The sequence below is a fragment of the Dermochelys coriacea genome, chromosome 11 (assembly GCF_009764565.3).
Source record: "Dermochelys coriacea isolate rDerCor1 chromosome 11, rDerCor1.pri.v4, whole genome shotgun sequence".
Taxonomy (NCBI): domain Eukaryota; kingdom Metazoa; phylum Chordata; order Testudines; family Dermochelyidae; genus Dermochelys; species Dermochelys coriacea.
Window position 1 is genome coordinate 37022182 of NC_050078.2, and position 18319 is coordinate 37040500.

Sequence of the window (18319 nt, forward strand, 5' to 3'; positions counted from 1 at the left end):
AGACCTCACCTAGAATACTGTGTGCAGTTCTGGTCTCCCATGTTTAAAAAGGATGAATTCAAACTGAAGCAGGTACAGAGAAGGGCTACTAGGACGATCCGAGGAATGGAAAACTTGTCTTATGAAAGGAGACTTAAGGAGCTTGGCTTGTTTAGCATAACTAAAAGAAGGTTGAGGGGAGATATGATTGCTCTCTATAAATATATCAGAGGGATAAATACAGGAGAGGGAGAGGAATTATTTCAGCTCAGCAGCAATGTGGACACAAGAACAAATGGATATAAACTGGCCACCAAGAAGTTTAGACTTGAAATTAGACGAAGGTTTCTAACCATCAGAGGAGTGAAGTTTTGGAATAGCCTTCCAAGGGAAGCAGTAGGGGCAAAAGATCTATCTGGTTTTACGATTCTACTCAATAAGTTTATGGAGGAGATGGTATGATGGGATAATGGGATTTTGGTAAGTAATTGATCTTTAAATATTCAGGGTAAATAGGGCTAATCCCCTGAGATGGGATATTAGATGGATGGGATCTGAGTTACCCAGGAAAGAATTTTCTGTAGTATCTGGCTGGTGAATCTTGCCCATATGCTCAGGGTTTAGCTGATCGCCATATTTGGGGTCGGGAAGGAATTTTCCTCCAGGGCAGATTGGAGAGGCCCTGGAGATTTTTCGCCTTCCTCTGTAGCATGGGGCATGGGTGACTTGAGGGAGGCTTCTCTGCTCCTTGAAGTCTTTAAACCATGATCTGAGGACTTCAATAGCTCAGACATAGGTGAGGTTTTTTGTAGGAGTGGGTGGGTGAGATTCTGTGGCCTGCGCTGTGCAGGAGGTCGGACTAGATGATCAGAATGGTCCCTTCTGACCTTAGTATCTATGAATCTAAAACTACCTAGGAGACAGAAAACAAAGAGTAGGTTTAAATAGTTAATTTTCATTATGGTAAAAGGTTACCAGCAGGAAGCCTTGAGGTTCCTTGTGTTGTTTAATATAGTCATTAATAATCTCAAAAGGATATGAGTGGTGACATAACAAAATTTGCAGAAAACACAAAATTTAATTAGGCTAGTCAGACCAGAGAGTACTGTGAGGAATTTAAATCAGGGAGACCTAAATAGTCTCGGTCAATGGGCAGCGTGGTAGGAACAATGAATTTTGAAACTACTTGTATTCCTAGTAATGTTTTAAATTAACTGTATCAGCTCAGGAAAGGAACCTGGCTGTCACTGTAGACAGCTCAATGAAAACCTCTGCTTAACGTGCAGCTGCAGTCAAAAGAGGAAACAAGAGGTTGGGATGCATAAGGAATGGGATGGTGAATAATATGGAAAATATAATGCCATTATATAAATCCATAGTATATCCAGATCTAGAATATTGTGTGCAGTACTGGTCATCCCCTCTCAAAAAGGATATTGTAGAATTAGAGGGGGCTCTGAGAAGGGCAGCAAAAATTCTTGAGAAAGATTGGGATTGTTTGTTTTAGAAATGAGATAAATAAAATGGGACTTGATAAAGTATATAAAATAATGAATAGTAATGAGAAGGAAGATCAGGAAATTCTGTCCTTCCTGTTTCATATCAACAAAGGAGCATACGATGAAATTAAAAGATGGCAAATTCAGAATTGATTAAATGCTTTTTCACACAAAGTGTAATTAGATTGTGGAACTCACTGCCACAGGAAGTCATTGAGGTTTAGTTCTTAACAAGATTCAAAAAGGGATTGGATATTTATATGGTTAATAAGAATATCCAGAGCTGTTACAATTAATGATGATAAATTTTTTGGAAGGGATTTTAAATTTCATGCTTCAGAATTTAACCAATTTCTAACTGTTATAGATCAGGACCAAATGAGAGGAGCTGATCACTGCACATCTGTATATTCCAGGATTCTTGCACCTTCTTCTAAATTATCTGGTATTGGCTACTGCTAGAGGCAGGATACTGGATTAGATGGACCTCTGGTCTGATCTAGTACAGTAATCCCTGGGTTCCTATATAGCAATCTCTGTGTTCCTAAATGTAAAGCATAGTACTATATGCTTTGACCTTTCTCTGATTCCACGTTGTGACGGGATCCCCCCAGGGTGCAGCCTGGAACTGTGGAAATAACTGTGCCCCCTTAACTCTCTTCAGCCTGGGCTGTCTCTCACAATGCCTTGCTAGTGACCAGCAGCAAACCCCTCCAGGCACTGTTCTCGCTCAGAACAACAGCATGTGGAGCCCCACACCCAGCTACTCCACACACCAGAGCCATTCATGAATCACACAGAGAAAGGCACCAGAGCCAAATCCCCCGCAGCTCCCAGCACTGTATCTCAGGAATATACTGCCTTGCACTGCTCAAGATGGGCAGTGCAAATTTATTAATTGGGTCACCACTTCAACAATGGAAAGTGGATATACACCAGCCTTTGCAGAACCTGAGCAGATTTGCCCCAAACTTCATACAAACTCACTGGTAAAGACAAACAATTAAACAAATTATTTTAATCCAGCCCTCAAGCTCACGCTGGGGAGCGGGGTCTCGGGCTTGCCCTCGCAGCTCCCGGAAGCAGTGGCATGGCCCCCTTCTGGCACTCCAGTTGGAGGCCGTGCCACATGGCTCCTGGAAGCAGCGATATGCCCCCCCCACTCCAGCTTCTATGCTTAGGGGCAGCCAGGGCCTCCACTCTACACACTGCCGCCGCCCCAAGCACCGCCCCTGCAGCACCCATTGGCCGGGAACCGCAGCCAATGGGAGCCGCAGGGGCGGTGCCTGAGGATGGGCGGTGCCACTGCTTCCGGGAGCCGCTTGAAGTAAGCGCCATCCAGAGCTGCACCCCGAGCCTCTCCCCATGCTCAAACCCCCTGCCCCAGCCCTGATCCCCCTCCCACCCTCCAAATCTCTTGATCCCAGTCCAGAGACCCTCCTGCACCTCAAACCCCTCATTCCCAGAGCCTGCACCCCAACCCCCTGTCCCAGCCCATATCCCCTTCCCACCCTCTGAACCCCTTGGTCCAGCCCGGAGCACCTTCCTACACCCCAAACTCCTCATCCCTGTCCCCACCCTGGAGCTTCACCCCCCGCATCCGACTCCCCAACCTGGAGCCCCCTCCCAAACTCTGAACTCCTCATTTCTGGCCCCACTCCAGACCCCTCACCCCCAACCAGAGCCCGCACCCCAAACCCAATTTTGTGAGCATTCATGGCCCACCATACAATTTCTATTCCCAGATGTGGCCCTCGAGCCAAAAACTTTACCCACCCCTGATCTAGATTAAGCAGTTTTTCTCACCCCACTGGATATTGCAGTCTTTAATATGCAGGTTTGTTCCTTAAACCTGGGCCAATCTCCTCTGTTGGAGTTGTGTCTTCTTCTCAATGTCTTAGGGCATGGCGATACTGGAAACTTCAAAGCGCTGTCGCGGAAACATTCCTGCAGCAGTGCTTTGAAGTGTGAGGTCTTCCAGTGCTCACGAGGGGATTAGCTCCGAGTGCTGGGAGCATGGCTCCCAGCGCTCGGGGCCTGTCTATACTAGCGCTTTAAAGCGCTCAGACTTGCTGCGCTCAGAGGGGTGAGCCAGCAAGTTACAGCGTTATACAATTTAAGTGTAGACAAGCCCTAAGTTGCTTGTAGCGTAGGTGGGGGCAGGAGAAGGGCCCAGCATATGGCCTTTGTGTCTGTTTTATACCCTCAGTCAATGTGCTTGGAAAACACAAGTCCAGGCATGTCTGGGTGAATTGCTGAGTCTCCAGGCAAGATTGAGCAATTGCCCTGGGGTGGCCTCATGCAGGTGAGTCATTGCATTGGAACTCCCTTGCTGGACAGTGGTTGTTGATAAGTTGATTGATACCCTGCCTGGGTGTTGGTTTCTTTCCTTGCTGTTGCCTCTGGGGAGCTAATATCTGGCTGATTCCCCAACATACAGCATGTTTTAGTGACAGCCATACAACACAATTCTCATAACTTCATATGCATTAATGATACACATATATGGAGAGAGAAATGACTTTCAGCTGGTCATAACCTTTCCCCCGATACCTTACAAGGCATACTTTATATGTAAGATCACGATTATATAAAAATGAGGAATATGGGGGTTCCAGGATGCTTCCCCAAGGTATAAAATGTCACACACATACTTTACATCCAAATTCTAACTCTGGTAATGTTTTCCTTGGGTACTTGTGTCTCAAATGACAACAACACAATGCATACTAGTGTTTTTCTTCTCCATTTTTACTCCACTGATGGAGTAATTATTACTCCTGCAAAGACAGTTTAGTTTGTGAATGGCTGTCATGATTTCAGCCATGATTGTATTGTCTATACATAAAAGGGCATATTGATCCTAACACTAATGTTACCTGTTGGTTTTAGTTGATCCTTGTCCAGCACTTTGCTGTCATCAGGAAGCACTGATGAATAATTTTAAAATATCAACTCCTAGCAATATGGGGGTAATATTATTAATGTTTTTTCTTCCATATTTTGCAACTATTGGTGAAAATCTGAATTCTCAATTATTTTTATTTCCATGACTATTCTGAAAGGAATGACATCTGAAATAAATTAGTCTCTTCAGAAGAAAATTATTAAGAATCCTTGACTCACTGAATATCAGTTTTACGGAACCATGTATAACACTCTATATTCTTAGTGTTCTTATAATTCGCATGCAAACAAATAAATTATAACGAGTAAGTTCTCGCTAAAAGTTTTCGTTTCAGGAAGTGTATAGTCTTAATATTGTGTCAACTGCTCTTATCGCAGATGACAAAGAATGGTACAGTGGAATCGGAAGAGGCTGATACTCTGACGCTGGATGACATTTCTGATGATGATATTGATTTAGACAACACAGAAGTAGATGAATACTTCTTTCTACAACCCCTACCAACAAAAAAACGTAGGGCACTGCTACGAGCCTCTGGAGTGAAAAAGATCGATGTGGAAGAAAAACATGAGTTGCGGGCTATCCGCCTGTCCAGGGAGGATTGTGGCTGTGACTGCCGAGTGTTCTGTGATCCAGAAACTTGTACTTGCAGCCTTGCAGGCATAAAATGCCAGGTAAAGATCTATATTACAGACATTCCTTACTAGCAGGGCATAAACAACCCATAACAGAGGTATTATGGATGATAATGATGATAGTAATGAATTACTAAGTGCTGAAATTTGTGGGTCTCAAAACCAATAAAACATGTAATTTATGGGTTTTATTGTGATTAGTTTGAAGACATGCAGTAACTGGCATTTTTCCCTGTGAATACAAATCTTCAGCTCCTCATATTCTTCTATGGGACTTTAACCAAACATTCAACAGAGGAGTCACTAACTTATATGACTGCTGATTTCATGAGATTAATTTTTATTTTAGAAATATTGTACATCTTTTCCCCTGAGTATAACTCTGCAGTTACTTCATTTGTATGTTTCCTACTTTATAATCACAAGCCGTTTTGAATCAAATATTAAAATCCAAACTCAGAGTAATAACCAATAAATGAAGCATGTTTTACTGTCTTTCAGTTAACACGTGATAGAATCATAAATGTTAGAGCTGGACCATTGGTATTAGGTCATTTAGTCTATTTCTCTGACAATCAAAAATGTATTCCCTAATGTACATTTACTAGTGGTTTCTAAGGGATCATTTTAAAAGTCCCAAGCAAGGAGGCTTCATCAGTTCCATTGGGTCACTATTATACAGCCCAATAGATCTCACCATCATTAAGTTTCTCTAAATTTTCCTTTTCATAATTTCTTAAACTTGCCTAAACTCATCCTACTACCCTCAGGTGTTTACACTTTTGAATATTCATAGACTGTTTTCAGTTCCACTTTGATGGGGACATGGGACTAGATCACCTTAGGGGCCTCTAATTTTGCACCTGCATTTGATTGTAGGTAGGTAAAAACAATAGAATTTAGGCATCTAACTACAGTACCTGATTTGTGGATCCAAAAAAGGTATCAGGTAGATATCTAAATTATATTCTTTCAGCCTACAGTTCACTGTGTCAACAATTGTGTATCCACAATTGACTGAAGCCTCATTTAAAATTTGTCCCAGTTTCTGTTTCTAACTTCTGTGGTCATTTCTCCCCTTAGTTATTGTTTTGTCAAGCTGTCTATATTTCATTTAAAAAAACACACACCTTTCTGCACAAGCCATACCCTCCTAATCATTAGTCATTTTTGTTTCTTTCATCTGATTTCCATTCATTTTATCAGCTTCTTTCTGGTAATGAGGAATGAACACAGTATTTCAGGTGTGGTTAGAGCAGAGCCATGGAAAGATAAATCATTTATCCCTTGATCCACATTGTGATGTATCAAACCTAAAACTGTATTGTCTTTTTTTCTGCTGCACTGCATTGTAAATCCATGGCTAACGTTCTGGTTTTTTATGATATTATTGCTTTCCAGGGTTCTCCCTCTCAGTGAATAACTGTGCTTTTGGTTATTTTTCCATATATATTGTACTGTGCACTTTCCTCAAATGAATCTCATTTTGTTATTTTATTCATCTAGTCTCTCTCTAGTGTCTGTTGCATCATTGATTTTATTGTACATATGGTTAACTTGTATTCTCTTTTTAAAAGGTGGATCGTATGTCTTTTCCATGTGGTTGCACTAAAGAAGGGTGCAGCAATACAGCAGGTAGAATTGAATTTAACCCCATCCGTGTACGGACTCACTTTTTGCACACAATAATGAAGCTTGAATTGGAGAAAAATAGAGAGCAGCAGGTTCCTGCACTAAATGGTTGCCACAGTGAGGTAAGTGCTCACACTAGTTCTCTGAGTACAGCACCCCACCCGGTAGAATATTCACTTGCAGAGAATTTTGAGATTGAAACTGACTCTCAGGCTGCAATGATGCACCTGCAGTCTGCTGAAGATTTGGATTGTCCTGGGGAAGAGGAGGAGGAGGAAGAAGATGGAAGTAGCTTTTGTAGTGGAGTTACAGATTCTAGTACACAAAGTTTAGCACCTAGTGAATCTGATGATGATGACGATGATGAAGAGGAGGAGGAGGAGGAGGAGGAGGAGGAAGAGGAAGAAAAAGCAGATGATTTTGTGGAAGGCATGGGATCCCATGCCGATGTAGTGCCTCTTCCTTCTGTCCTTTGCTATTCTGATGGCACTGCAGTACGTGAAAGCCACTCTAAAAATGCCTCATACTACACTAACTCTTCAACTCTGTATTACCAAATAGAGAACCATGCCCCTGGCAGTAATAACCAGATCACTGAGACCTATTCAGAAAGGGACACTGTTAAAAATGGTAGTCTTTCTCTGGTGCCTTATAATATGACTTCAGAGCAGTTTGTTGACTACACACGGCAATCAGAGGAAAGTTACAGCAGCTCTCATTACCCTTCTGCAAACCCCTCTGTGATAGTTTGCTGCTCCTCTTCAGAAAGTGATAACAGTGTTCCATGTAATAGTTTATACACTGAACACAGGCTAAGCCACTCTCATGTGGAATTTCACTCATACTTGAAAAGTAACTCTCAAGATGGATTTGTTTCAGCTTTGAATGGTGACAGTCACATATCAGAGCAAGCTGCAGAGAATTCTATAAGCCTTTCAGAAAAGAGCAGACTGCATGAAGAGTGTATCAAATCATCTGTAGTGGAAACAGTCCCTGTTTAATTTATTAAGATATTCTAGGACTGAATCCATTTATTTAAATGCACTCCACTTGGATTTCCTAGAATCATAATTTTTAAGCTGTGGACTAAGAAAACTTGGACTATGGTTAATATTCCAGACACATTTTTGTTTTTTTCTTTCAAGCTACATGGCTGTGGCATTGCACAGAAAACAGTTCATGTAAAGATTAAAAACAGAAATCAAACGGTCTTTTGATAGAAAATGTATAAATTTAAAAATATATACATATTTCACAGTAGCCTGCCTGTCAAACTATGTGAAACCTGCCAAGCCATCTGAATCAAATCTTCGTGTTTTTGATCGTTGGGCCTGTGCAAGATTGCTAAACGGATACTTTGAAATAATCATGTTTAGAATCCTAAATTTTCCACATATCTGAAAAAGATAGTGACTTTCTACGTAAAAGTAATTAATGTATGAAAAGGTGTAAGTGTTCTGTACTGTATTTTATTTATGGTAGTTTGGTACTCATGTTTTGATAACAATGAACAGCATGTTCATTTGAGTTGAAGATCCATAGCTAGTTCTGCAGAGCATGCCCACGTAAATTGCATTCGGCGTACCATATACATTTTTTTATAACTACTCCTAGCAACTGATCTTAAAATACATTTAGGTCTGTTTTTACTGTTTTTGACAGACAAATCTATGAGTCGGGGCATTTATATTTTGTATAAAAGTGAAAAGTAGGACAATCCTCCATTAATGTCTGAATCAATGACAACCCACAGTTAACTTCCCCTGGAGAAAATTGATGTTGTGTATAAGGACAAAGCAGTAGTTTATAAACTTGCACAAATCCTTTTAGCCCTACAAATATTCAGCTTACTAATGCACTTTAGTGCCATTTTGCAGTACTTTATTAATTGTGGGAACTGTGAACCATTTTGGAGATATGCCATAGCTCTAGATTGTGAGATCTATATAATAGACAGGCATCTTAAAATTCAGTATAATAAAACTGTTACAAGTTTTCCCAAGCCAGTATATGAATGCTTAAATAAGTAATTAGTAAGAGCAAAGAGTCATTCTGTTAGGAGGTTAAAGGAAGCATGGAAAACAATTTTAAGTTTTTCTAGATTTTTCTACCTATTTAGCAGTCTTTACAAATTAAGAGCCTGATCCAAAGCCCATTGAAGCCATTCAGTGGGCTTTTGATCAAACCCTAAATGTACAAAGTCACTTAATTACTCTGATAATAACAGTATTCTGTACCAGAATCCGTATATTCAACTAGGACATGAGTGTCAGAAGTTTTATACTTGTGAAAATTTGTAGGCAAATTCTAATGCATTACCTGCATCATTCATTATTACCTGGTTTTCATTTTACTTTTAAAAGGGACAATGAGAATTACAACACATTCTGCATCCCAACCCTTAAATTATCTGGACTTGTTTTTTCTAGAGAAGAACTTCTTCTAGGAGTTCATTTTCTACACATTTATTAGATATACATAGCTTTATATTGCCTTATTTTAAAATGCAATAGGACACTTCTTAACCTGTTTTGATATTTTTGTCCTTCTACTGATATTGAAGTATCATTATATAGGTGTTAGTTTGAAATGATTGTCTTTTTTGTCAAATTACAGCATCTGCTGCTTAATTTTTATCCCTGTCAAATTTAGTTGTTTTAGGGGTAAAGATGTAAGCATATTGTAGATTTCAACTCTGTACCAATTACTCTTCCGTTGAGTCACTTTTTATAAAGTCAGCTACAATATTCCAGGTAGAAAAACTACCACGCTAAAAAGATGTTCTCTGAAAAAGAAGATGTGACTTAATTGCTCTTTTATGAAACCACTGCACACCATTTTCAAGTCAGTTGTTTTACATTAAATGGCAAAATATTTTTATATTTTCCACATAACATGAGGGAGCTGTTTTGTTTATTTGTTCCCACATTGATTCATGAATGCCTTCATTGGGATTTCTTTGAGATAAAAGTTCTGGTTCAATAAGAATTGCATACTTCATTTGCATAGCATTCCTATCTCCTGGGAAAGTGCAGCCCACTTTGACTTGCTGTCTAAAGTAGTCATTCTAGCAATTCATCTGTCCCTTGTTTGCCGTAGAAACTTCTTTTCTTTCCCCAAAGGGTGTGCAGTCAGTTAAGACAGGTGTTCTCCGCTTTTACACAGCAAATAGTATTCTTTATTTTTAAAGATAAACAGATTAGAAACATTTGATAAAAAGAAGTGTGCAGATTACTGATAATATTGTCTTGATAACAGAGCTCTCTTAATTTACAGAGCCCCTGCAACAAATCACTGGGCACAAGTGTACACATCACGGAAACCTGACACACACCACACCAGCACTAAAAGCACAAACCTCTAGCTAACGGGGTAGCTGTGAGTGAGTAGCAGGTTCTTAACTTCAGTGTGGATTGGCCACTAGAGGGAGACATAATTATGCACATTTAACCAATGTATTAAGTTCAGGTGAAAATAGGATTTTTACTTCATTATTTGCCCTGCTATGGAGCAATAAGAAATTATTTTCTTAGTCTCTAACTTTCCACATGAAGAACATCTTCAGTGACATTAAAAATAAAAACATTCAGAAAAATAAGTAATTATGTAAAACACATCTCAACTAGCTTTAAAATAATGAGATGGTTATTATTATTATTGTTTAACATTTATATTGCAATAGAGTTTAGAGAATCTGATCTAAATTGGGGCCCCTTCGTGATAGGAGCTGTATTACCATATCTAGGTAGTGTCCTGCTGTTATAGTATTAGAACAAAACATGGGCCCTGCCTGCAAGAGCTTACAATCTAAGAAGGGATGGGGACAGGGAGGTGATTAAATAATATTTTGCTATGATGTTTTCCACAACTAAAGTTGGGAACAGTTATGAAGAATCAGAGGATATGGTATCTAAAGTTAAGATAATAATGGCAGTTTTTAACTTCCTTTAATTGTACCTGATCACACTATTTTGCAAATACCAGCACACTCCTTTGGTCATTCTCTCTCAGGCCTAACACTTCTTTACCCAGACTTTGTTCTCATGATTTTACCAACATGCACATACCAAAAAGATCTTGCTTGCTTCTTCCTCAGAGTAAGGCCCAAAGTCAAGGCCTTGTCTATGCTGAAAAGGACTTGCCAATATAGCTACACCAGTAGAGGTATACCATCAAACCCCCCTATGTAGAGATGCAGTTCATACAGGCAAAATAATTATTTTGCTAGTACGGCTTAAACCAGTTCCCTGAACAAAGTAAGCTATACCAGAAAAAGTACTTTTTTGCTGGTATAACCGTGTTGACAGCAAGGCTTTTCTGGCATAGCTCTGTCAGTCAGGGGTAGGAAAAAAATCAACCCCCATCTAGCTGGGCTGGCAAAACTTTTTAAGTGTAGAGCAGGCCTTAGAAGTCAGAGATGAATCAAGCTTACTTCCACTTTGCCATCCTTTAATGTTTGAATTTGGAGGAAAAGATACCATTGGCTTAAGGCAATGCTTTTCAACCTGTGGTCTGCGGACCCCTGGGGGTTCACAAACTCTCTCTCAAGATTTCCAAAGGGGTCCGCACATCCATTTGAAATTTTTTAGGGGTCTGCAAATGAAAAAAGGTTGAAAACCACTGACTTAAGGAAAAGCTATGTTTAATGGTTTGGTAAACCTTGAGATTTGTGAGTGCTTTTCAGTCTTCTTCCCTTGGCCAACCTATAGTGCCCTACTGCTCAGTTAATTAAGTAATATATTTCCTGTGTTGGTTGCTAATACTTTCACTTTTGTGAACCTTTTTTCTATGTGCTAAAAGGGTTATGTTGTTAAATTACAAATAGCCATGTATGTCTTCTATACAGATTTGGCATGTCATTTGTTGCCACATGTATTTTAATTATTGGTCTCCATTCCTTGTTTGTGTTTAAAAAGCTTTACATCCATGAGATACTTGATGCCTGGTAATGGTCATTGACGAGAAGCAGGATAGTTTTGAAAGTCATTCTGTAAACTGAGACAAGGTGGGTGAGGTATTGGTATTTATTGGACCAACTTCTGTTGGTGAAACAGACAAGCTTTTGAGCTACACAGAGCTCTTCTGCGGGTCCTGAAGAAATGTCCTCAAGAAGAACTCTGTATAGCTCAAAAGTTTGTCCATTTCATCAAGAAAGTTGGTCCAATAAAACATATTGCCTCTGTCACCTTGTCTCAGCAATATCCTGGGACCAGCACAACTACAACAACACTACAAACAGTCTGTAAGCTGGCAGACAATGCTTTCTTTGGAAATGTGTTCCTAGTACTCTTTTCCCCCTAATAATGTATGTACTTGTAACCCTAAAACATTTTCTTCTGGTACAACATAAAAGAATTTGCACACTGAAGATTAGTAAAAACAGCACAGAACTGACTGCCTCTCTTGGAAGATATAACCAACTAGCTTGCATATTAAGCTTTAACTAAAGTTAAATATGAAGCTAGAAATTTTCTGGCTAAATTATGGCAATTGTAGTTGTTTCCAAGGAGCTATAACTCATGCCAAATGGAACATTCACTTAAAAAGAGAATTGGCTATGAAAAAAATGCAACAATTATCTAAAATTTTGTTGTTTTTCAGAAAAAAATTCTGATTGAGTGCATGCCAGACAGATGAGTAAATTTTGATTTAAAACTATTGATTAAGACTGTCATTTAAAATTGTACAGATTACTAATTCTTTGTTTAGTTCTAACAACAATAGTTCCATTTTGTACCTTTGCATTTGCCTTGGGTCAGGTTCTGATCAAATTCTGATCAGTTATCAACAAACAACACTCACACCTGCAAAGCCTATTGCTCAAAGAAACCTGTTATTAATAGTTTTATTTGGTTCAGTCCTCCCATTGATTTTTTAAAAGAGCTCTGATTTTCTTTAAAATGTCATACTAGTTGTAATAACATTCTACAAAATGTCCAGTATTCATGGTTTTGTTACTCACTGGAATGCTGATAGATTGGGGGACAAATGCCCAATTTAATTTTGTGTGGCCTGCATCACCACATGTCTTGAGAAATTCATTCCCGCAACAGTAACCACTCATCTGGGAGCAGATTCTTCAATAAACCAAACCTGGTTGTTACAGGTTACATACAAACCTCAGCAAGACAGAGAATTTATTTTGCCATGGTTTTTAATATTTAAAGTTGTGTTTGGCATTGTGGGAGGCAGCGTTGCCTAGTGGAGCAATGGACTGGGATTTAGGCGACTTAGGTTCTATTCCTAGCTCTGCCAATGGCCTGCTTTGTGACTTTGGAAAGTTACATTACCTCTTTGTGTCTCAGTTTCCCCATCTGTAAAATGAGGATAATGATACTGAGTCTTGACTCTGCTCCCCCTCCCCAATACGCTACCCAGCATACCTGAGCCAGGGCAGAGGGGGAAGTCATCTGCTACAGGTATGGATCACTAGCAGATTCCTGCTCCCTGGAGCAAGGGAGGAACCGGCCAGGGCAAGAATTGTCTCTGGCTCAATTCTTTCCCCGGACTGCTCTGGGACAGTGCAGCTGTGCACCACCCCTTACTCAGAGCTAGAAGGAAAGAGACTATCTGGCCCATTGTAGTGTTTTAAGAGGATCTGCTGAATAAAGGATTAGCCTGGTGGGTTAATGATAGTGCTCTACATTGTAGCCTGGTGACCTGGGCTTGATTATTGCTCTAATTGTTTCATTTCCTGAATCATTCAGGGCTGAAGGCTGTGTACAATGGGGATAATAAAAAAGGCAAATCCTCAGGTCTTAGTCAGGGATGTACAGCTCCCCTGGTGGGGCCAAAGAGTAAATATAGCCTTTATTGTGCTTACAAATCATTTGATGTAAAATATTAAAAATAATAAATGGTAGAATTAACTCAGATGATAATATATTCTATAGAATTTATTTCTAAAATATAAAGTCTGAGCAGTATTTTTTTAAAATTAATAGTAGAAAACTACTGTTATTTTCAGAAAATAAAACAGATGTAAGCAAAGAGCCCAGTTCCTTAACATGTTCCATAATGAGTATGAGAAATCTCAAAATTTGCTTCTTAAAAAAAAGTTTCCAACATTCTTTTTAAAAAATGCACTTTGTTTAATTTTGCTGTTCTCAGTGATCACTTGACATGCTAATAATTCTCTTTTTTCTCCAAGAAAAGGTATGCAATCCAGAGCAAGAAAGTTGTGATGTAAGAAACAAGTTTTCTTGATTAGTTAAGAAAATAGAGTATATAAAGTACAAGAGCTCTCCAGGGGTCTTCAAGTAATTTTTTTCCTAGAATCACAAGGCAACTTCCAACTTACTTGGTATTGATGTGCCACAGGTAGCATTGTTATCTGGGGAGAAGGGTTTTAAATTCCTTTCATGAGAGCTGCCTCAGTTCCCTGTCTCCCAAGCAGCCTACATTATGGCATTAACTATAGACATCTCCGGTTCACCTGACACACGTTTTGAAGAATTTAGTGTTTGGTAGCTTTGCTCTGTTTGTATCTTCCCTGAAAAAGTTTTGGTTTGAGATGAGGCTTTACATTAAGGAAGAGCTGAAATGTGGGTCTAAAATGAGATATGTCTCTCTGAAAAGGGAAGGTTGAAAGGCATATTGAGTGTCAGTGTTCTGGAGGACCCAAGGTTGGCAGATGGTGCACCGGTAGCACAGAGGGGACACTGTTGTTTGCTCGTGGAGGCTAAAGAGCCACACCCAGGGAGCTTTACAGCTTGGCTTCTCAGATGGGAAGTCTCCAGTTTCTCAAGTAGGCCCAGAGAAAATGAAGAGGCAAATGTATTATGTATTTGTTTAATGATTTTCACTTAGGCCTCAGCAGTGACTGAGTCTGTCAAACTGTTCATACTGAAGAATGTTCAACAGATGCTTTTTTTGAGCCTCAAGTGGTAACAAGTCCACAAGAAAATGAAAAGAACATGTTGCGCTGTGTTTAATATATTTACTTCCTTCCCCCCCCCTTCCCCACTCCTCCATAAAAGGTTTCCACAGCAGCCCAAAGAAAGCCTAAATAGTTTTCTATACTGTCTGGAGGAATAATGGAAAATATATTGACAAACATGGCTCCCGTTTTAACCATGCACCCAGTTAATGCATCTGCGCTGATATGGATTTTTTTGGAAGAAGGCCTTCGTTATCTTGATGGCAAAGGAAAAGTTTCATAAAAAGGACAAAAACTGAGGTAAAGAGGGGCCCAGAGCAGGCACCATAAGTCTGTCTTCACTAGAAATTAAGTTGTGTTAGAACATGACATGAGTTTGCAGCAAGTATATACAGCAAGTATATACAGGAAAAAGTTTGCATGAGTTTGCAGCAAGTATATACAGGAAAAAGACGTGTTTAACATCCTGTCACCTGGTCATGAGCAAACATCATTGAAACCATAGGTTTAATCACAACCAGCGGATACAGTGTGAAATACAGCTTGTCCCTGTCTACCCTGACTGCAAAGTCATGTTTAACATTGAGTTAGTTAACACAGCTCCTCAGGATCCTGTTCTAACATGACCTAATTTTCAGGTAACAACACACTGTAAGAGTATGGAAGAAATATAGGTCCTCCTGAATAGTGACTTAGGTTGGGAGCCTAAAGGAGTTAGGCATTCAGCTCCCAATAAATGTCAATGCTAGTTGGACACCTAACTCCCTTAGGCTCCTATGATCCTTAATTTTTTCTGGATTACTGACATGGGCCTACAGTTTTGTTTTGGATTATGGGTGAAAGCCAGCCCTTTTGGTATGGTTGGAGTTTACTGTGAATCCACCCACCGACAAGTGAGTCTTAGATATGCAGACTAAACTTGGAATTTCAGGCTTCTCAACAGGGTTATATTTTTGTGTGCACTGCCAGCTGCTTTTCTTAAACAAAAAATGTCTTGCTGTTATGTGAACATGCACCGCTGTACTTTATTTTCAAATTGTTCCACAGAAAAGTACTAGAACTATTAGGGTAATTTTATGTGTAACTATTTCAAAATATGAAGTGTTGTAGTGAATGTTCACAAAACAGCAAGACTTTTTTTGTTTTATATATATATTATATATATAATGCCCATAACTGGGCCCTTCTTTTAATTGACTGACTGTAGGCACTTCTATGGAAATATGTCTGAAGTGTAGTTTGTGAAAAATGTTTTAAAAGTGTTTGATGTAAAATAAGCGCTAGACATTTAACAGTGCAGAATTAGTCAAAATCTGTAGATTACAAATCTGTTCCTAACAGCCTCAGCCTGTAATAGTGTCTTAGTAAAGTTGATCTGCTTTATTTTAGTTAATCGCATTTCTGCTGTAATAGCCTTTTGAAAATAAAATTATTAATACATATGTACTGGTTAATACCTGTTAATATAGAACATGGCACTTTGTTATTTTGATATGGTTTCACTTAGAACTGATAGAGTATATCAATTTTATAAGAAAAGTCATTCAGCATTTATTATAAAGACATTTTTCATGTTAAAAATACCTTTGGTTGGTCAAACAAATATCAGCTATGTAAAATTTATATTGTCTACCTTGGCCATGTATTTTAAAAGATTCAGCAATATATGTGCAAGAATATTAACAGTGCTTCTGAAACTCTGTGAGCTCACAATTGGTGATAGAAAGACAGTATATTAATATGGTTAATATTAATTTAAATCACAGTTTCAAAAGCACTTTGAGTTATTTGTCCTTCAAACAGATATAACCAATTCAATTGTTACATACAATGGGAATTGCAGTGTAACAGTATAATTACAATAGTTGATTTAAAAATTGTATACAACTCCTAACTAGCAATTTTTGAGAAAAATATTTGTACTGCCATGTAATTAAAATATTTTATTTTCCATTATAACTGGTCTTACATGCTAAAATTATGAGGCTTTCAACAGTAAAGCACCATTTTATTTATGTTTTCAAACTGAGACGTAAATGGAAAGAGAGTTCATCTTAAAATCAAAATACATACATACATGAAAATCACTGAACATTACAAATTCATAATGAGTTACACGTTTCCAAGATTGATTTCCTTTGTTTTATAAATTATAAAATCAAAGATGCCAAAGGATAATATAAGCTACAATAACATTCAACAGAACTTAACCTGGACCTTATGTTGTAATAATTTATTCAAATTCCCTGTATTCTTCTGTATTTATATTTTCAGTATTTATTATGAATGATATGGAAATTGATGTATTTATTGTGGCTTATTACTGCAATGTACATATTATAAAATTAGCATTTTTAAGTCTTAACATTAGGTTTCTTTTTGTTTATTAGTGACACTCGTATTCTCCTGTATTTTTATTATATATTGTACAATATATATTGTCCATTTGTTTGCAACACAGTAAAACAGGTTTCTACGTTACATCAGCTACTGACATTTTTCCACGTGCATCTTATTTCTAATACACAATTTCTAACAGCTTTCTCTCCTGCTTACTGGTGCCATAATTAGTGCTGTATCTCCTTTCCAAGAGGGAGGAGCAGCATAGGGAACCTTAGAATCTGCCCTTTTCACGCTGATTAGTACTTCTTCCTTTCCTTGTGTTCTGAATGCATGTTTTCATGAGTTGTTTTTAAACTTTTAGGCCTTGGCTACACTTGCACGTTATACCACAATAAAGCTGCCCAGAGTGCTCTAACTCACTCCCTGTCCACACTGGCAAGGCACCCAGAGCGCTCTGACTCCCTGGCTAGAGCACTGCTGATACTCCACCTCCCGGAGAGGGGTAAGGTTTGCTGTGGGTGAGACGCTACAGCATCAGTGTGAACGAGGAGTTACATTACAGCGCTCCAGTACGTCCCATAATCCCATTAAGTGAAGTGGCCTCTCTTGTCTTCGTTGTGAACATCGCGGGCAGGAATGCGGAAGTGGCCCTTTCAAAGCTCTGTGCTGGCTGCTGATCAGCGCCAAGAAAAAAACGAACAGCTAATGTTTGCTTTGAGTGAGTGTGAGAGAGAGAGGCGGGGGAGGGAGTGGGGTCTGTACTTACAAGACAGTGTGCTGACACTCTCTCAGCACCCCAAAACCCCATTCTGTCTTCCCCCACGTACATACTCCACCCCACCCCCTCCCCATTTGAGAAAAGCACGTTGCAGCCACTTGAACGCTGGTATAGCTGCCCATAATGCACTGCTCCCAGTACTGCAAATGTGGCCAGGCCAGTGCACTTTCAGCTGTCAGTGTGACAGGTTTCTGTGTGGACAGACTGCAGCGCTTTCCCTACTGCGCTGTACGAAGGCTGCTTTAACCCAAAGCGCTCTACATCTGTAAGTGTAGCCAAACCCTGAGTGTAAGCAACCTTCAAATGTAAAGAAATGAGCATATTTGGTATATCTGTTTGCATCTTAGTGAACAGTAGCACATACACTTTAATTAAAATGGGCAGAAAGAGAAATTGCATGATTCAGCTGTGCTTATTACCCTGGAAACTTTGTCCTGCCAGTTTTCTATGGGCTGAGGAAGAAAGATTTTTCAAATGCTGCTCGAAATAATTTTGCAATACTCCCTCTGTTGGCCATATTGCAGTAATTTTATAGACCAAACACATTTAAAATAGATGATGGTAGGTAAATGGCAGTGTTAACTTTCAGCCTATTGCCTAATCATTCTGAAAACTACCAACTCTACCAAACATAGCCCCTTTAGGGAATTTATATTTTTATCATAG

The 18319-nt window shown here is 39.1% G+C and overlaps 1 protein-coding gene across 2 annotated transcripts in view; it reads left to right on the top strand.

The window, feature by feature from the left end:
- LOC119863786 (cysteine/serine-rich nuclear protein 3) overlaps positions 1–17013 on the top strand; it is a 66495-nt gene extending 49482 nt beyond the window's left edge. For both annotated transcript variants that reach the window (XM_038422693.2, XM_038422694.2), the window contains exons 4-5: positions 4764–5060; positions 6599–17013. In XM_038422693.2, coding sequence (XP_038278621.1) covers positions 4764–5060; positions 6599–7654 — 1353 coding nt within the window. In that variant the 3' untranslated portion in view covers positions 7655–17013. The remainder of the gene's footprint in view (positions 1–4763; positions 5061–6598) is intronic.
- Positions 17014–18319: the final 1306 nt, after the last annotated feature.